The following is a 21,079-nucleotide window of genomic DNA, read 5'->3' as shown; positions in this document are numbered from 1 at the left end:
GTAGTGCTCAGTATAGCTAGTAAAATGCCCCAGTATAGCTAGTATAGTGCTCAGTATAGCTAGTATAGTGCTCATTATAGCTAGTATAGTGCTCAGTATAGCTAGTATAGTGCTCATTATAGCTAGTGAAGTGCCCCAGTTTAGCTAGTATAGTGCTCAGTATAGGTAGGTAGTGCTCAGTATAGCTAGTAAAATGCCCCAGTATAGCTAGTATAGTGCTCAGTATAGCTAGTATAGTGCTCAGTATAGCTAGTATAGTGCTCAGTATAGTGCTCAGTATAGCTAGTATAGTGCTCAGTATAGCTAGTATAGTGCTCAGTATAGCTAGTACAGTGCTCAGTATAGCTAGTGAAGTGCCCCAGTTTAGCTAGTATAGTGCTCAGTATAGTGCCCCATTATAGCTAGTATAGTGCCCCATTATAGCTAGTATAGTGCCCCCAGTATAGCTAGTATAGTGCCCCATTATAGCTAGTATAGTGCCCCCAGTATAGCTAGTATAGTGCCCCATTATAGCTAGTATAGTGCCCCATTATAGCTAGTATAGTACCCCATTATAGCTTGTATAGTGCCCCAGTATAGCTTGTATAGTGCCCCATATAGCTAGCATAGTGCCCCATATAGCTAGCATAGTGCCCCAGTATTTAGGTGCTGTCCCTCCCCGCTCCCCCCCGCGGCCGCCGCTGCTATTACCTTAGGCGGCGCCGCTTCTTCTATCCCCGTCCTCCTCCGGTAACTCATTCACAGCAGCGCGCCTCTCGCTGCTGTGATGACGAGGAAACCATAGAGAGCGGCTTCCTGTAGCGGCGATGCCGTTACTATGGGAACCGCTCTCTATGGTTTCCTGCGTCATCACAGCAGCGGGGGGCGCGCTGCTGTGAATGAGTTACCGGAGGAGGACGGGGATAGAGGAAGCGGCGCCGCCTAAGGTAATAGCAGCGGTGGCCGCGGGGGGAGCGGGGAGGGACATCACCTATCCACCCACCCACCCATGACTCGCAAGCAAGCCGACCCCCCAACTTTTGGCCCACTTTTGGGGGGTCAAAAATTCGGCTTGCTTGCGAGTATATACGGTATATTAGATAGGTGCCTGCAGTATAGATTAGATAGATAGGTGCCAGCCTGCAGTATAGATTAGATAGATAGGTGCCAGCCTGCAATATAGACTAGATAGGAATGTGGCTGCAGTATAGATTAGATAGGTAGGTGCCTGCAGTATAGATTATATAGGTGCCTGCAGTATAGATTAGATAGGTGCCTGCAGTATAGATTAGATAGGTGCCCGCAGTAAAGATTAGATAGGTGCCAGCCTGCAGTATAGGTTAGATGGGTGCCTGCAGTATAGATTAGATAGGTGCCTGCAGTATAGATTAGATAGGTGCCTGCAGTATAGATTAGATAGATAGGTGCCTGCAGTATAGATTAGATAGGTGCCTGCAGTATAGATTAGATAGGTAGGTGCCCTGCAGTATAGATTAGATAGGTGTCTGCAGTATAGGTTAGATAGGTGCCTGCAGTGTGGATTAGATAGGTAGGTGCCTGCAGTATAGATTAGATAGGTGCCTGCAGTATAGATTAGATAGGTGCCAGCCTGCAGTATAGGTTAGATAGGTGCCTGCAGTATAGGTTAGATAGGTGCTAGCCTGCAGTATAGGTTAGATAGGTGCCTGCAGTGTGGATTAGATAGGTAGGTGCCTGCAGTATAGATTAGATGGGTGCCTGCAGTATAGATTAGATAGGTGCCAGTCTGCAGTATAGGTTAGATAGGTGCCTGCAATATAGGTTAGATAGGTGCTAGCCTGCAGTATAAATTAGATAGGTGCCAGCCTGCAGTATAGGTTAGATAGGTGCCTGCAGTATAGGTTAGATAGGTGCCAGCCTGCAGTATAGGTTATATAGGTGCCTGCAGTGTGGATTAGATAGGTAGGTGCCTGCAGTATAGATTAGATAGGTGCCTGTAGTATAGATTAGATAGGTGCCAGCCTGCAGTATAGGTTAGATAGGTGCCTGCAATATAGATTAGATAGGTGCTAGCCTGCAGTATAAATTAGATAGGTGCCAGCCTGCAGTATAGGTTAGATAGGTGCCTGCAGTATAGGTTAGATAGGTGCCAGCCTGCAGTATAGGTTAGAAAGGTGCCTGCAGTATAGATTAGATAGGTGCCAGCCTGTAGTATAGGTTAGATAGGAAGGTGCCTGCAGTATAGATTATATAGGTAGGTGCCCTGCAGTATAGATATAGGTAGATGCCCTGCAGTATAGATTATATAGGTAGATGCCCTGCAGTATAGATCAGATAGGTAGGTGCCCCGCAGTACAGGTTAGATAGCAAGGTGGCAGCAGTGCTGGGGAGAGCGGGCGTAGTTGTTAAAATTCACGTGTCTTCGCCAATGCTCACAGCTACCATCTATTTCCTCTCCCAGCATCTGTGTATTGGTAACAGTGCCCCCCTGTGGTGACATGCGGTCACATCATCATAGGGGGCGCTGTTATCAATACACAGATGCTGGGAGAGGAAATAGATGGTAGCTGTGAGCATCGGTGAGGACACGTGAGTATTAATAACTATGCCCGCTCTCCCCACTGCTGCAGAGGGTGCGGGGCCTCCTCAGACGCGGGGCCTGGCTCTGGCTGTGTTGTGCACAGCATGCATCACTTTGATGTAATAAGTACTGTATTTTTTTGGACTATAACATGCACTTTTTCTCCCCCAAAAGTGGGAGGAAAAAATCAGAGAGCCAAGTACAGTCCCAAGTCCTCCATCCCACAGTGTTCTCCTGTCACTGTGTGTCCTCCATCTAAGTTTGTCCTTCATCCCCGTGTCCTCTGTAACCCTTCCTCTCCCCCCCCCCCCCTTGTTCTCTGTCCCCCTGTGTCTAGTTTGGGGAGCCATCTAGCAATCATGCGGGGGAGGGGCACTGCCCCAGACCGCCAATCACTGCCGCTCACTGCTACCTTTCTTAATTCAATCCAACCAAAGTTGCGCGTCCGTATACTTACTTTAAATAGCATGGAGGATTTCCCTGTAAAAAATAAAATGTGCACATAGTGCCCAATACCATTTTTTAAAAGCAATTGCTATCACCTCATGCTGCACTCCTGGGGGATGTGCCACCACCTGGGCTGAACAACTGATTGCCCCCCCCCCCCCCCCCCTTCGTGCGTGCACTCACCAACTCCCGACTTGATTCTTGCGTATCACAGATTGATCTGTATTATCCAGGCGGTGTCTTCCAATAAAAATTGTCATTTTCAAAATGGGAGGTGAGTATGACGTGTATATGCTTATTTTGACTTTTAATTTTTAGTTCAGGATTGCTTTAAAGGAAACCTGAAGGGAAAAAAATTACCCAATCGGGATACTTACTGAAGTCCTAGGTAAGTGAAGTACAATGGGTAAGAACATTGCAAGCTCAACTGCAAGTTGCAGCAGTGGGCCGGTGGTCCCTACTCAGTGCATACTGCGGTCAGCGTAGCAGCGTAGTATGTAGAGGGGGGGGATGTAGAGGTCAGTGCTTCAAAAGGTGAGATCCGAGGGAAGCACATTGTAATGAGATAAGTCCTTTGGCTGTGGTACATAAGGTATCAAAAATCTAAAAGTTAACAAAGTTCAAAAGAACTACACAGAAACGAGATCAATCATGATATACATTGATCAATCTACCGTATTTTTCGGACCATAAGACGCTCCGGACCATAAGACGCACCTAGGTTTAGAGGGCAAAAACCAGGGGGAAAAAAAAATACTAAGCCTGGTGCATCCATGGTCCAGGGGTGTCTTGTGGAGCTTCCCCCAAGCTGTCTCTATTTAAGCTATAATGAGAAACAGTTTTCTGCTTACTGAATACAGGATCAAAACATAACTTTTATGTTAATTTATTAATAATAATAATAATAATGCAAAATGTCTGCTAATTACATGGAAGCCTCATGCAGTGGAAACTTTAGTTCCTCACCCATTCTCTGCTACCAGGATGTACTGTTGAAAGTACCTACATCCATTTTAAGCATACAGTACATTAATATTAAATACTGCTAGAAAATATCAGGAATCACCTCATGAAGACAGGATACCAACAGCTACTAGCCACGCTCTTCTCAATCGCTCCTGCACAATCCAGATTCCTTCTTGATGGAAATGAGCACACTGACATTTTTTCCCAGTTTGCCTCACTTATTCTGCCTCCTGCACACACAGTCACAAAGATGATAGAGCCCAGTGATTTGAAAGTCCCGCTGAATGACAAGCTGCAGAAACCTCTAAACCCACTTGACACGGACCTCCTCCTAGCCGCCTTCTCCCGGACTCAAAGACCTCTGCTTCCATGCTGGCAAGTTCAGCCCTGTTCTCCCATGATATCCGGACTTCCAGCCAGCCTGTCTGGTGTTACAGCATTGTCTTCCCCCTGCACAGATACGCCAAGCAAACGTTCTTGGTGCCTAAGTAAAAGCCAGCTTCCAGCTCTCACAGCCGGCCCAGCCATGAACTCTCAGCTGCTGGATCCCGTGGTCTACCTCCTGTGTCCACGTGGAGTTCCAGGCTACAAACTGCCTTGTTCTTCCCGACCTTCAGCCAGCCTGTTCAAAGCTGCACCACTCCCTGTCAGATCCGACAGCAGCACGCACCGATGAGAGAGGGGACAGAGCAGCAGGGCATCCCAGATGACATGCACGATGCAGACCAGGAATCAATAGCGGTAATCCTCCACAACAGCAAAGCCGATCGGGGGTCCGTGCATGCTGCCATAGCATCTCTCTCTGGTCACTTCCGCATTAGTGACATAAGCGGAAGTGACCAGAGAGAGATGCTATGGCAGCGTGCACGGACCCCCGATCGGCTTTGCTGTGGAGGATTACCGCTATTGATTCCTGGTCTGCATCGTGCATGTCAGCTGGGATGCCCTGCCGCTCTGTCCCCTCTCTCATCGGTGCATGCTGCGATCGCTGCAGCTGTCGGATCCGACCTCTCCCTCCTCTCAGCCAGGTACAAATTGTCCCTCACTTCTGAGCCGCACACCCGGGGGCCATGGGTGACACAGCTTAAACACTCATATGCTGTGGAATGCCCCTAAAGACCTGGGACAGAGGATGGGACAAGGGACAGCTGCCAGGAGACACATACAGCAGACGGGACTCAGGACAGGGGGCAGACACCCGGCAAAAATTGTTACATTCGGACCATTAGACGCAGTGACTTTTCCCCCCCATTTTGGAGGGAGAAAAAGTGCGTCTTATGGTCCGAAAAATACGGTAAGTTGTACAATTGAGATTGGAGCAGTAGGGCTAAACGCAAATGATTAATAAGAATTGATTTGGTTGGATTTCTGTTTCAGGAGTTTGGCGAATATGGAATCGAAAAAGCTGAATTACTGGCAGCAGAGGCAGAGATGGAGATGTCCGTTCGGATGAGCAGAAGTTTCCGGCCAATCCTGCAGTGGAAAAGAACGAGTTTTCCGATATTGGACAGAGACTAAAGACACTGTCTGAGCAAAGCATAATCCAAAGTGCATATGTTTCTCTTCCCCAAGGAGGTGCTTTAATAATGAAGAGTGCCGTACTGATGGTGATCATCGGTTGCCATGTCGTCCTAGGAGACCGAGGAGAAGAGAAGACATTCTCGTGGACAATGAGGGGTTAATGAGAACATAAGGCCCAAGCATGTTCATGTTTGGAGAAAAAGGTACTGATCCTTTTGCACTTCCCTCAGATTGGTCAGTACGGACCAAGCCGGGTAGGAGAAAAGGATTATTGGTGCCAGATGGAAGCCAATTTCATGGCATGATGGTGGTAAAACGTATGAAGGGTCAGGTGTGCTGGAAGAATGATATTAACGGAAGCTCAATGCTACTCCTGAATAGAGATGTGGCGAACTGTTCGCCTGGCGAACATCTCTGGGGCTTTTACTACTTCCGGGTCACAATGACCCGGAGTAGTACGCCTGCGCTGCCCGGCGGAGCGCATCCTCGATCGCGCTCCTGTTGCCGGGCACTCTCTGCGCATGAGCGTGACGTCATTCATGACGTCACGCACACGCGCAGAAAGTGCCCGGCAAAAGGAGTGCGATCTAGGACGCGCTTCGCCAGGCAGCGCCGGCGTACTACTCCAGGTCAGTGCGTACCCGGAAGTAGTAAAAGCCCCAGGGATTTGGAGATGTTCGCCGGTTCGGGAACCGTTCGCCACATCTCTACTCCTGAATGTCACGCTCTCCCAGCCCAGACAACGATTCCAAAGTCTGGTTAAAAGGTACATTGCACTACAATGGGTATATGCAAAAGGTGAAGTGTGTGGTACAGGATTACCTTGTCTTGGTTCTCCGGAGTGAAATGGTTCTAGATGGGAGAGGAACGAGTAGTAAGCGTCACTGCCCCTCCAGGAGAGAGGCAGGGAACAATATCACACTCTGGAGCAACCAACAGAGGGTGTCTCTGAGACAACTATACACATGTAAAGGGTGGAGAGCAGAAGGGTTTTGATTCTCGGATCGTGAAGTAAAAATTGAGATACAGCCACATTTTCGGGTGAAAAAGAAGGTGGGGAGAGCGATCCCAGAAAAGGGAGAGCCAACAAAGGTAACATCATCCTCACTACACGGGTCACAATATGAGACAATACTACACAGTCCATATTCAGCCACTTATCCTCATGGTAGATGGTTAAGTGACCGGGTACTCTTAATACAAAATTGTCGAGAGTACATTTTTCCCGACCGAAGGTACGTATTTAGCCTCAGGACATAAGGGGGGCAAAGGTCCAATCAGGACAGTTGGGAATAGCGTTTGTCATTGATATGCTAATAAATTTCCCTGAAGAGAGAGTACCACCCATATTCCTCTGGGGAGGGCCACAAGGGTTAGCATGGGATGTTAGTTGAATGGATCAGGGGACATTTTGGAGTAGAGAGGTAGAATCCTGGGATACATCAGGTAGCACCCTTGGGACTCTCTATGATAAAAGGGTGATGGGACTAAAAAGAGGTAATTCAACAATTAGGCACATTGGGACAGCAGAATGTGGGTACCCAGGATCATCTGAACTTGGTTTTGGAACAGCTAACGCACAACACCTATAAGGTTCAGGGGTACACTCAAAGGCACATTCAAACAATTCTCAAAAAAATGATAGCACAGGGTAAGGGTGCTGCATGGGAAATAGCCTGTAGATCCATGCAGACTGAGTTAACGGCAGATTTCAAGATAATGGCTCAAGCCTTATCAGAAGGTAAACTTCCTTTACAACTGAGATTTTACAAGGAGAGATTTATCGATTTTCCTGGGGAGGGATCTTTTGCATGTCTTACACCATGACCTGAGAGGTCAGCATTTTGTGGTGCTCGACGGAGAAGTGAAACAAGTGGACTTGTCATCATGCTGGCAATTTTCAGATAAATACCTCTGTTTGCCGGGTCAAGTCAGATTTAATGATGAAGCCTGCTGGCTAAATAGCACCGAATGCACAGCGGCCATTCAGAAGATCCGCCCTGAAGCCAAACCAATATTTCCAGTGGCTGAAGGAAATGTTTGTTTTTATAAACATGATGTCCACGGACACATTCATTGTACATTTTCATAATTGTTCAGACAAGTTTGATCTTACAAGGGGGACGTACTGTGTAAGGCCCGGTTCACATTAGCGTTCGCTATCCGGATTTTCCGGATCTGATCCGGACCGCATACTGTACAAACGGAACGTACGTTCCGCATAGCAAAGTAAAGTCTATGCGGACGTTCACACGTGTCCGTTCCGTACAGTACGGATCCGGACCGGATCCGGACTCCGGACTCTTTTCCAACATGCGCTATTTTTTTGGGTCTGGATCTCCGGCCCACGCACCCGGACCGGAGCCGGACCTGAGCCTGACAGCACCATCCGGAACACAAAAACCAATGGGGAACGGAAGGCACAGAACACACTGCCTACAAACACCTGACGTTCTACCCCACTTCCTATGCGTATCCAAGCGGCCATTTCGGATGGGGACACATGGGCCAAGCATGTCTGGAGTGGAGCAGCAGTGACAGACGTGCTGGAGCTGTTTGGCAGAATGTCGGAGGTGGAGGTGAGGCCTGCAGCGGAGGAACCTGATTCTACAGGTGCACCAGGTGCACCTTCTGCTGACCCCCAACATTTTTTTATTTAAATTTAACTATTTTTTGCCCACGGATCCGGATGGCAGCCTGATGCATGCCTGATACAAACGGACCGGATCCGGATCGGAACCGTACGGTTCTGATCAGGATCCGATCAGGATCCGGTCCGTTTACTTGCCAAAACGCAAGTGTGAACAGGGCCTAACACACCATGGGATAAATGGGTACAGGTTTTGACACAAGACAACACTTTGTTAAAAAGGTTAAACAAACATAACATTAAATTAGAGGTGATGTTTCATCATGATCAAGGAGAGCTGACAGAGGTTGAACACAAATATAATCAGGTGAGTTCCAGTCTGACCTGGTGGAGAAGGTTTCTGGCGATATTCCAGGGGCATTCAGACTGGGCCTCCACAGTTCAAACCTTTTTCCTGCACCCACTGGTCATAGTGATGGGGATTACAATTATATGCAGCATTACACAGGTGAGTTTGTGTTTAAAATTACGCAAACAAATAAACATGGTTAGAGGATTGGTGTCAAGTACACAATCTCACAAGCCTATATTTTCAAGCTAAGCCACATAATACAAGGTTTCAGCGGTACCTATGGGACGGAGCTGATTGTATAAAGGTGGTTTTCTAGAAGACCCCTAGCACTGCTCCGTCGCTTTAGGTACAAACAAGTTTCACTTTTCCATGGTCAAGTGGAGTATTTAAAGGATACGCCTGAGAATGCTGAGTGGAGAATGGGATGAGGGCTTAGAAGAAGGGCATTCCCAGAGAGACAAGAGGTCTTGCTCTCCCTCCCAGGGGCATTCACCTAGAGCAGAGAGAGTGTGTTTGGAAACGAGCATGGAGGGGTGAAACATAACAAAAACAGGCTCATAGGTACCATCTGAACCCTAATGGAGAAACCTGCAGCTCAAGTCTTTTTAGGGGGGCTGTTAGAATGTAAGTATACTTGAATTCTAGGCCTCAGGTACTAAAGTCTAGTAAAGACTTGAGATGCAGGGTCTCTATAAGCATAGTTTCTTGGAGAGAAATTATGCAGTCATTTACAAGAAACATGTTCCTCTAGAAGGACACATAATGGGTTATCAGGTCTAACTGTACCGACAGACGACGAAACGGTAAACAACGCCGATATTTGGAAAACATTGCATTCCTTGCAACTAGGTCATAAAGCACTGGTGTATTAGATGATGATGTGGGTCACATGCCCATGCCCGCCAATTGTAGGCTTGGGGGTATGGCTCGGGTGAGGTCAGAATTTAACTCTTTGATGTTCATATAAAAGTAATAGATGGGATGGCAGAGAGGCTACTTCTACCTCGTCTTCTGCTATCCTGCTCTCTACACTTCCTAGTTAGAATACTAGCTTCATGTCTGTATGCTGTAAATATATGTGATGTACATAGGACATAGGAAAGACTGTTTATATTCTGAAGAAATCAACATGTAACAAAAGATGCCTTATTGCTGAATAAACCCCTTAAAGGTGAAGGTGGCTGTCTCCGCTCTATCTCCTGTATGCTGTCGCTGTGAGTTACAGCTCTAAGGAGTTGCTGGTGCCGGAGTAAAAGGTGTGTTGTGCTGTTGCCAATAGCAACCAACGTATCGATTCTTACACTTACCCCAGTAGAAGGAAGCTTCTGGAGCTCAGCTGCAATGTGCAGGTGCCGATGACTTAAGCCTGAGCAGTAGCATGGAGCCAAACGGCCTTGGCATTTTCCCGCCGTGCACCAGTGGCTCTGTGCTACTATGCAGGCCCAAGCCATCGTGGCTCTGTTCAGTGCGGCAGTGGGGTTCACCTACAGGAACACGTCCTGGCATCTGGCGGTGGTCTGCAGGAAACCATGGGAAGCCTCTGGAGGAAACAGTGGCTTCCCTCTACCGAGGTATTCCTCCCCCAAAGTTACAGGTTTACTTAAATTGTGTAAATCCCAGTCAGTTTAAAGTGTGCTGTGTGAACATTTTTCAGATTTTAACCTCATGATTTGATATGACATACCAGATGATTCCTTTAAAATGAAATTTAGGATTGCTGGATCACTTAAAGAGGAACTGAAGACTAAATAAAAACAAAGTGTGTCACTTATCTGGGGCTTCTGCCAGCCCCTTGCCACCTTCCTGTCCCGTGCCGGTCCTCCATGATCCTCCGTTCTCCTGCCGCCAGCTAGTTTCCTTACTGTCGATGCGGCAATTGCGCCTGTGCCCCCGGGGCCCGCGTATCTTTCTTCATGTTTCCATCCACAATAGCGTGCTGCGCTATTAGCGCAGGACGCTATTGCAGGCGGGAAAGCAAAGAATGATATGAGTGGCTCGGGGAGCGCCGGCGACGGCAACAAATCCAGCTGGCGGCGGGAGAACGGAGGATCTTGGAGGACAGGCGCAGGACGGGAAGGCCGCAAAGGGCTGGCAGGAGCCCCAGGTAAGTGCAACACTTTGTTTTATTTAGTCTACAGTTCCGCTTTAAGTTCTTCAGCGATCTTCAAACTTAGTTCTGTAGGTCAGATGCTGTCATGCTGCAGATGGACTGAAAATAGGACTAAAGGATAACAATGAAGTAAAAGAAGAGATAAAAACTTACATAACATCGTTAAGTTCAAGCTTGGTATCCGGTGGAGGATTTATAAGAATATAAGATAGTGAATTGTCTGTATCCATGATATCCACTGCAAGAGAAAGATGCAAAAATACATTTGCAATGAAGACCATACTGTGCAAACTGCAAACCTAAAGACAAACACTTATATCCCGCTTTTCTCCTGGTGGACTCAAAGCGCCAGAGCTGCAGCCACTAGGGCGCGCTCTATAGGCAGTAGCAGTGTTAGGGAGACTTGCGGTCTCCTACTGAATAGGTGCTGGCTTACCAAACAGGCAGAGCCGAGATTCGAATCCTGGTCTCTTGTGTCAGAGGCAGAGCCCTTACCCATTACACCATCCAGCCACTACTAATTCCCCTAAAACCTAATCTCTTCCTTCCCTTATAGATCTTCCTCTCCTGTCTGCTCCACCCTACCACCGGTATGAAACACGTAATGTTCCTTACTGTATTCTGCTGTGGAAAGGCCAAGATGCTTCATCCTAGTCTTCACCAATGCGTTGAGTTCTTGACGTTCCGACCGTCTATAAAGGCTCATTCTCTGTTGGCTGATCCTTTCAGAAGCTGATTTCCCAGGCTGCTTTGCTCCTTTCCGGCTGAGTCTCCTGGCCCACTGCATGCTCTTCCGCCGCAGTAAGGGGTGCTCAGATTGGTCACTGGAGGTTGAGTTGCGGTGAGGGCCCCGGCTTTGGATCGTGTCACCCCAACGAGTCTCTCTTGTATCCTCATAGTCCTCCACACTTATAGAGACCTGTGACTACAGAACCAGAGAAGGGCTGTTACAGTGCTGTTCCCATAGACTCATAAACCTATGAACCATTAAAGAGAAACTGTAGTGAAAATAACATAATTAATAAGGGAGGGAGATACTGCTGTTTTTTCCCACAGTGCAACAAGGTTTACAAACAAGAAACTGTCAGGGCCATGGCCCTGACATCACACACACTGTGGGAAGGGTTTCACTACAATATCAGTCATACAGATGTCCCTAACGATCTATTTGAGAGAAGGTAAAGGTTTCTCATTGGAAAAAGAATATCAGCTACTGATTGCGATGAAGTTCAAATCTGGGTTAAAGTTCCTCTTTAAACAGGTATTGTCATCAAATTTCATCTATAGTCAAAATCATTAAAAACAGCAAAAAATTAACAGCTAAAACCATCTGACTGGTTTTCAAGGGATAAAACGTATGCTTTATGCCGGGCATACACGGTACGTTTTCACCTGTGTAATCGAGCCGCTGGCTCGATTCTGGCGCGTCCCCGTGGGCGCCCGGATCGATTCCCGCTCCTCCCCGCGGGCACTTCCTTATCTTCGGGTTCATCTTTTCTTTTGTCCTGCCCGCCGGTATCGAGTGCAGAATCGATCCGGCGGGTCATCGGACAATTCGGAAATTATCAATCGAGACATCAGCGGCATGTATGCCTAGCATTACACTGGATTTAGCCGCTAACTGATAAGTCTGCCTTTGCCTGGCAGAATTATCAGATTGTGCTGGAAGTGTGTACACGGAGTAAATATGGCAGAAAAGCTTCTGCTGTATCCAAGGGGGGAAGCAGATAACTTTATCTTCTTTGTTTGTTTTCTAAAAGCCCCATACACATGCTCAACAGCGGTCTTATATGCTTTTACAGCTTTTGTTGGGCAATAAGTTGAAACACCTAAAAAAGTATTTTGCTATTGTTCAAAGAGCTGATAAGACTGATAAGAAGTCAATCCAACAGTTGAATTTACTTCTTATCAGTCTTAGCAGCTCTTTGAACAATAACAAAATACTTTTTTTTAGGTGTTTCAACTTGTTGCACAACGAAAGTTGTGAAAGCATAAAGCCGCATCTACACGCATAGATGCGGCCGCAATGTTCCTTATCAATCGAGCCGCTGATGCGGCTCGATTGATAAGATCCGACAGGACGGATCTCCCCACCACCGATTCCCTGCTCGGTCCCCGCGAGGGATCAATGGCAGGGAATCGAGCGGAAGATAAGCGGCGCGGCGCGGGGAAGAGCGGGAATCGAGCGGGTACTGATTCCGGCGCACGCGCGGCGAGCGGGGACGCGGAAGAGGCGATCCGGCGGCTAATCGAGCCGCCGGATCGCCGCCTCATCTACACGTGTAGATGAGGCTTAAAAGACTGCTGTTGAGCGTGTGTATACATCTGATAATTTGTCCTGCGGCAGGCAATTACATCAGTCAGCTTCAGATTGTTAATATGCAATAAAAAGACAGCAGTCTTATAATGTTCTATATTCATTTTTTAATGCATTTAATACTGTAGAGGAAAACAAATGTTGATGACAATACCACTTAAACCTTCATTTACTGTATGCATAATTCTTATAAAGATAATAACCAAACAGAGAACTGTAATATTCCATAATCAGATAATCGTATTAATTTTATTCATTTATTAAATTATTATTAATTTGAATAATCTTATTAAAGGCAACATAGGTATATTCCCATGCCGTGTGTGCGCCAAAGGGCCTGGCCCCTCCGCACCACACCAAAAAAGGCCAGGCAGCAAAATGGGGGAGAGAAAATTCATATCTTGCTGCTTAGAGCCCACTTTTATCCTAATCTATCTCTGCACAGAGAAAAAGCCTACTCTGCTAATATTTACTCAAGCAGAGGTTTTTATTTTTTTAACAGGATTAGGCTACGGTTCCACTAGTGCGGTGCGATTCCGTTGCGGAATTTGCATGCGAATTTGAATTTGCATGCGGATGCAAATTTGTACGTGTTTGTATGCAAATTTTAATCACGAAAACGCATTGCATTTTCGCATATTTTTGTAAGTATGCGAATTTAACCATGTCAGTGCCTGCGTGTTTTTACATTAATTTTATGCGAAAATGTACGTGAATTTGCATGGAAAATTCACATAGCAAAAACGCATGCGATTCTCCTATTAATTACATTACATGCGAATCAGACACCATGCTTGCGGTGTGCGAATTCTGATGGCTCTGCTGTGCACATTTTTTACTGCACAGCCCTGCGCACATATTTTTTTGTTAGTGGAAAAAGCTCTATTGACTTGTATTGGTTATGCACATCTGCATGCAGAAAATGCATGCGAATTCACGCTAGTGGAAACGGTCCCTTAGGGTTGTGACATGGTGCATTATCTTGCTGGAAGTAGCCATCAGAGGATGGGTAAAGGGTGGTCATGAAGGGATGGACATGGTCAGAAACAATGCTCAGGTAGCCCGTGGCATTTAAACGATGCCCAATTGGCACTAAGGGTCCTAAAGTGTGCCAAGAAAACATCCCCCACACCATTACACCACCAGCCTGCACAGTGGTAATAAGGAATGATGGATCCATGTTCTCATTCTGTTTACGCCAAATTCTGACTCTATCGCGACTCATCAGATCAGGCAACATTTTTCCAGTCTTCATCTGTCTAATTTTGGTGAGCTCGTGCAAATTGTAGCCTCTTTTTCCTATTTGTAGTGGAGATGAGTGGTACCCGGGGGGGTCTTCTGCTGTTGTAGCCCATCTACCTCAAGGTTGAGCGTGTTGTGGCTTCACAAATGCTTTGCTGCATACCTCGGTTGAAATGAGTGGTTATTTCAGTCAACGTTGCTCTTCTATCAGCTTGAATCAGTCAACCCATTCTCCTCTGACCTCTAGCATCAACAAAGCATTTTCGCCCACAGGTCTGCCGTATACTGGATGCTTTTCCCTTTTCACACCATTCTTTGTAAACCCTAGAAATGGTTTTGCGTGAAAATCCCAGTGACTAGCAGATTGTGAAATACTGGCACAACCATGCCATGCTCAAAATTGCTTAAATCACCTTTCTTTCCCATTCTGACATCCAGTTTGGAGTTCAGGAGATTGTTTTGACCAGGACCACACCCCTAAATGCATTGAAGCAACTGCCATGTGATTGGTTGATTAGATAATTGCATTAATGAGAAATTGAACAGGTGTTCCTAATAATTAGGGATGGGACGACGAATCCGGTGAATCCACGAATCCCTCGAATATTGGGAAATATTCGAGATTCGTGAATTCGAATCCCGACGCCATTTTTCACTATCCGAATCCGCCGAATCCCGACGCTGCATCGCCACGCATCCGCCGCTTCCCCCGCTTGCACTGTCCTCCCCTGACCTCTTTCGACCCCCCCCCCCGCACCTCCTCCGCTCGCCCCCCCCCCGCCCGCATAGTTAGTGACAGCTCACCTATCCAGAGCGGAGCGCAGAGCGGAGCGCAGAGCGGCAGACCTCTCCCTGACTTCCTGGTTCCCCTTAGTGACCGGCTTTTACAATGACGTCATCAGTAAAAGCCGGTCCGTCCACTAGAGGGAACAGGGAAGTAGCGAAGAGGTCTGCCGCTCTGCACTCCACGGGAAAGGTGAGTAGATACTTATGCAGGGGTGAGCGGAGGAGGCACGGGGGACGGAGGAGGCCGTGGGGGGGTTGGGGGTGAACGGAGGAGGCACGGGGGGCTACCCACATGAAGGCCACTAGACCTACCTACCTACCTAAAGGCCCTTATACCTACCTACCCACCTACCTAAAGGCCCCTATACCTACCTACCCACCCACCTACCTACCTAAAGGCCCCTATACCTACCTACCTAAAGGCCCCTATACCTACCTACCCACCTACCTACCTATACTTAAGGCCCTATAGGGTATATACCTATACTGAAGGTCCCTTTACCTACCTACCTAAAACCCCCTATACCTACCTACCTACCTAAAGGCCCCTATACCTACCTACCCACCTACCTAAAGGCCCCTATACCTACCTACCCACCTACCTAAAGGCCCCTATACCTACCTACCCACCCACCTACCTAAAGGCCCCTATACCTACCTACCTACCTAAAGGCCCCTATACCTACCTACCTACCTACCTAAAGGCCCCTATACCTACCTACCTACCTACCTATACTTAAGGCCCTATACCCTGCTACCTATACTGAAGGTACCTTTACCTACCTAAAGGCCCCTATACCTACCTACCTACCTAAAGGCCCCTATACCTACCTACCTAAAGGCCCCTATACCTACCTACATACCTACCTATACTTAAGGCCCTATACCCTGCTACCTATACTGAAGGTCCCTTTACCTACCTACCTATCTATACTGAAGGCACATGTACCTTACTACCTATACTGAAGGCCCCTATACCTAGCTACCTACCTATACTGAAGGCACATATACCCTGCTACCTATACTGAAGGCCCCTATACCTTGCTACCTATACTGAAGGCACACGTACCTTGCTACCGATACTGAAGGCCCATATACCCTGCTACCTATACTGAAGGCCCATATACCTTGCTACCTATACTGAAGGCCCCTATACCTTGCTACCTATACTGAAGGCACACGTACCTTGCTACCTACAGTATACTGAAAGCTACCAATATTGAAGGCACCCATACCTAGCTAGCTATATTGAAGGCACCTTTACCTCGCTACTTATGCCTGGGTACCTCTACTGCGGGCAACTATACCACGGATCGCACAATTCTTATGTGCAGGATTTGTGAGATTCGGGATTCGAAAGGTTTGAGATATTCGAGAACCTTTTTTGATTCGGATCCGGATTCGGATTCGAAGAAATTGTGGATTCGTCCCATCCCTACTAATAATCTTTTAGGTGAGTGTATATAATATATAGGTGTTTTGTTTTCTCCTAGAGATAAGCTTATCTGCAAGCTTTATTATTATTATTATTATTTTTTAAAGAATAGAATCATATAGGAGGGCCAGGAATAACTGTAAGTACTTTTTTTGGGGAAGTCAGAGGTCCTCCTTAGCATAGCGTCAAAAATGTTTCTGTTTGCTAGCACTGCATAATAAGCAACAAAATGACAAAACACTTGTAAGCAGTCATCATCCTTGGCAATACTCATTAACTTGATTTAGCACGATTTAACGTGCAACATTAATAATGCTGCATAGCAACTACCGTAATCACAATTTAGTAAGAAGGAAAGAGAGTTAATTGCTATTTGCTTGCCAGAAGTACATTGCTCTAAGTGCATCTGAGCAATTAGCCTTGGATGTGGGGTGTCACTGAGACCTGACCTGCCAGTGGCTTTTGTCAGTGCGTACCTCTGATGTTGGCAGCATGTGTGTTTCAGTGCGAAAGATGCCGATAGGAATGTCCCCGGAGGTCGAGCACAACTTCTGATACAGACGACCATAGCTCCGAATCCAAAGGTCTTCTTCTGTCACACGCAGCTGTGAACAATCATTAGGAGGATACATTGTATCAAGTACAGAAGATAAGACATTACAGCAGCACAGGAACCGATACTACAGAATGGAAACAATCACAGCACCTGCCCCAACAAGGCCTCGACTACATAAGCAAGTTTAATCATGTGAGATTTAGTGGCTGCCTGGTAAAAAAAAATTAAATATACTGTATATATATATATATATATATATATATATATATATATATATATATATATATATATATATATATATACATACACGGTGGGATGCGATAATTTGGGCAACCTTGCTAATCATCATGATTTTCCTGTATAAATTGTTGGTTGTTACGATAAAAATGTCAGTTAAATATAACATATAGGAGACACACACAGTGATATTTGAAAAGTAAAATTAAGTTTAATGGATTTACAGAAAGTGTGCAATATTTGTTTAAACAAATTTAGGAGGTGCCTAAATTTGGGCACCACAAAAAAGAAATGAAATCAATATTTCTTATTTCAATATTTATTTATTTTTGCAGAAATTACAGCCGCTAAACGCTTTCTGTAGGTTCCAATGAGAGTCTGGAATCTGGTTGAAGGTATTTTGGACCATTCCTCTGTACAAAACTTCTGTAGTTCATTCAGGTTTGATGGCTTCTGCGCATGGGCAGCTCTATTTAACTCACACCACAGATTTTCATTTATATTTAGGTCTGGGGACTGAGATGGCCATTCCAGAATGTTGTACTTGTTCCTCTGCATGAATGCCTTAGTGGATTTTAAACAATGTTTAGGATTGTTGTCTTGAAAGATCCAACCCCAGCACAGCTTAAGCTTTGTCACTGATTCCTGGACATTGGTCTCCAGAATCTGCTGATACTGAGTGGAATCCATGCGTCCCTCAACTTTGACAAGATTCCCAGTCCCTGCACTGGCCACACAGCCCCATAGCATAATGGAACCACCACCATAATTTACTGTAGGTAGCAGGTGTTTTTCTTGGAATGCTGGGTTGTTTTTCCTCCATGCATAACGCCCCTTGTTATGCCCAAATAACTCAATTTTAGATTCATCAGTCCACAGCACCTTATTCCAAAATTAAGCTGGCTTGTCCAAATGTGCTTTAGCATACCTCAACCGGTTCTGTTTGTGCTGTGGGTGGAGAAAAGACTTCCTCTGCATCACTCTCGCATACAGCATCTCCTTGTGTAAAGTGCGCCGAATATTTGAATAATGCACAGTGACACCATCTGCAGCAAGATGATATTGTAGGTCTTTGGTGCTGGTCTGTGGGTTGACTGACTGTTCTCACCATTCGTCGCTTCTGTCTATCCGAGACTTTTCTTGGTCTGCCACTTTGCGCCTTAAAGAGGAGCTGTTAGGTATAAGGTCTCAGAGAAAATAAACACATATATCAGTAGCTAAAGATTGGCTGTACATACATTACATATGCATTTCACTGTCCACGTTTGGATTTCACAGAATATTTATATAGTATATGCAGAGAATGATGCTCCTGACAGCCCATGGCAGGTTCCATGTTTGTGAAGCCAAATGTGTCGTCATGTCCTGCCTGCTTCCCTATTCACAGAGGAGCTCATACAGAATAACACAGTGTGCAGTGAATATTAATGAGCCATGTGGCTAGGAACAATAGCTGACTCCTGCAGTGTACTCTGCCCCGGAGATTTATCTGTGCTGTGGCTGGACTGAGTTAGAAGCTGCTGAAACTTGATCCCGTCTTCTCCTTAGCAGCCGAGGGGAGGGCCCCAGAATGCTTTGCAGTATGGAATGCGGCTTGCGTCCTCCTTAGGAGCTTAGCTTTGCTGATAAGAACACATTAAATGTAAGAGAGATTTTTATCTTTAGTAATGTCTTTTTGGCTTCTGTCTAAACTGTTTAACACAGGAGAATAGAGGTTTAAATTAGCTTCTGCAGCCTGACAGTTACTCTTTAACTTGAACTGAGCATGTGGTCTTCCATTTCCTCAATATGTTCCTAACTGTGGAAACAGACAGCTGAAATCTCTGAGACAGCTTTCTGTATCCTTCCCCTAAACCATGATGATGAACAATCTTTGTTTTCAGGTAATTTGAGAGTTGTTTTGAGACCGCCGTGTCGCTACTCTTCAGAGAAAATTAAAAGAAGAGAGAAACCTACAATTGACCCCCTTAAATACTCTCTCATAATTGGATTTACCTGTGTATGTAGGTCAGGGGTCACTGAGCTTACCAAGCCAATTTGAGTTCCAATAATTAGGTTTTGGAATCAATAAAATGACAACAGTGCCCACATTTATGCACCTGCCTAATTTTATTTAAACAATTATTGCACGCTTTCTGTAAATCCCAAAAACTTCACTTCACTTCTCAAATATCACTGTGTGTGTCTCCTATATGATATATTTAACTGATATTTTTTATCGTAACAACCAACGATTTATACAGGAAAATTATGACTATTAACAAGGTTGCCCAAACTTTCTCATCCCACTGTACTACTAAGATACGATGTTAATTCCTAATTACTCTGTAACGATTGGTGTCAGCACGCAGAGAGAATCTGATTATTGGTGATCTGCAGTATCACCAAGAATGCAGGTATATACCTGATTATTGATGATCTGCAGAATCACCGATAATACAGATATATTGCTAACCTCTGGACACCTATAGGTATGTAAGTGTTTGGTGTAACAGTAATACTTTGAGTGATGCACCTGCTGAGCAGGTGATATAACAGTAAAGAGACACTGCTCAGGAACCTTCCAGCAGCCTGAGACTCTCCAAGGGGTGGAGTCAGGCTGGAGACAGGAAGGGCCAGAGAGTGAGTGACACCAGAAGGTGGATGTCACTATCTGATCTGGAGACTATCTCTTAAGGGGAGAGATAGCTCTCGAGGTCGGACACGCCTGGTCGGTAACACACGGACAGATAAAGTACAAAGACAGAAGGCTAAATTGGTATCCAAGGCAAGCAGGGTCTGGCAACGGAATATCATATATGCGAGGTACCGAATCAGAGGACAGAAGAGTAGTCAAGAAAGCAATAAGTCATAACAGATATCAAACAATGCCTAGTCTGGGTGTGAGGTCCGTGGTCTCTCCACCCTGGAACTAGTCTGATGTATAACACAAATGATAATACAGTTCCCTAGTCTGGGTGCGAGGTCCGTGGTCTCAGCACCCTGGAACTAGTCTGGAGTATAACACAAATGATAATACAGTTCCCTAGTCTGGGTGTGAGGTCCTTGGTCTCTACACCCTGGAACTAGCTTAAGCATAAACAGAATAACAGTTCAAGTAATCTGGCTCAGTGTGAATTCCCAGGTCCTCCTGGTTCAAACACACTGTTGGATTTGACTAAGGTCTGAGTGCTTCCACGTAGTGTTCGCAACGGCAGACAACTTGCAACTGGCCAGCAGTAACTATATATGGAGTAGTGCTCTCCAGCACCACCCCTAATTGATCAACCAATAGTATCCTGCTCTGGAGTCAGCTGATCGGCGTGATCAGCTGACTCTCTCTGCCCAGTATAAGAGTTCTGCCTCTCAGCGCGCGCGCGTGTATTCCTAAGCCTGTGTGCACTAACAGACTCAGCCACACCAGACACACGCTGCCGCGTGCAAACCGCCGCGCTGGACGCAGATCCAGCCGCATTACTGTTGTTGCATGCAGCGGCTTTTTCGTGTTTCTGCCCTGTTACCAGACGCACCGCATTGGACGCGGAATCAGCTGCCTCCTCAGTAGCACACGCGGCGGCTTTTCCGCATTCTCTCACATACTCATAACTGAATATTCAAAATGTTCATGTATACTTATGCTTGTTCCAATATATTGAAAGATTACAAATTTGAATGTATACGACTGTACTCTTAGACATAAACAATGACTTGTTATTCTTTTTTTCTCTGAAAACCCAATAAAAAACATTGAAATACAAAAGGCATTTTATTGAGAAGATGTAAAAATATCACCTAGGAAAAAACTTAAAGGAATACTATTGATTCACATATATTTTTTCAATTGACACAGAAATTGTTTGGGAAGTGCTGCTAAGTACTGGTGTATACATTTTAGTAGCAACTTGATTGTTTACTGTTACCAAAATACTTTCAAACTTTACTGACGCCAACACTGATGGCTGACTGAGCCATGAGGAGAGGGGAAATTCCCCTCACACTTGA

At 45.8% G+C, this 21,079-nt stretch overlaps 1 protein-coding gene across 7 annotated transcripts in view; it reads right to left on the bottom strand.

Moving 5' to 3' along the window:
• LOC137562723 (potassium channel subfamily T member 2-like) overlaps window positions 1-21,079 on the bottom strand; it is a 413,123-nt gene that overhangs the window by 9,877 nt on the left and 382,167 nt on the right. For 6 of the 7 annotated variants that reach the window (XM_068274345.1, XM_068274348.1, XM_068274349.1 and 3 more), the window contains 3 exons: window positions 16,782-16,910; window positions 11,141-11,450; window positions 10,679-10,763 (listed from right to left, as the gene is read on the bottom strand). In XM_068274345.1, coding sequence (XP_068130446.1) covers window positions 10,679-10,763; window positions 11,141-11,450; window positions 16,782-16,910 — 524 coding nt within the window. Of the gene's footprint in view, window positions 1-10,674; window positions 10,764-11,140; window positions 11,451-16,781; window positions 16,911-21,079 lie in introns of those variants that run through there. The other variant, XM_068274350.1, reaches the window with a different exon arrangement.

This window comes from Hyperolius riggenbachi, chromosome 3 (assembly GCF_040937935.1).
Source record: "Hyperolius riggenbachi isolate aHypRig1 chromosome 3, aHypRig1.pri, whole genome shotgun sequence".
NCBI classification, from domain to species: domain Eukaryota; kingdom Metazoa; phylum Chordata; class Amphibia; order Anura; family Hyperoliidae; genus Hyperolius; species Hyperolius riggenbachi.
This window is presented reverse-complemented; position numbering and strand designations above follow the sequence as displayed.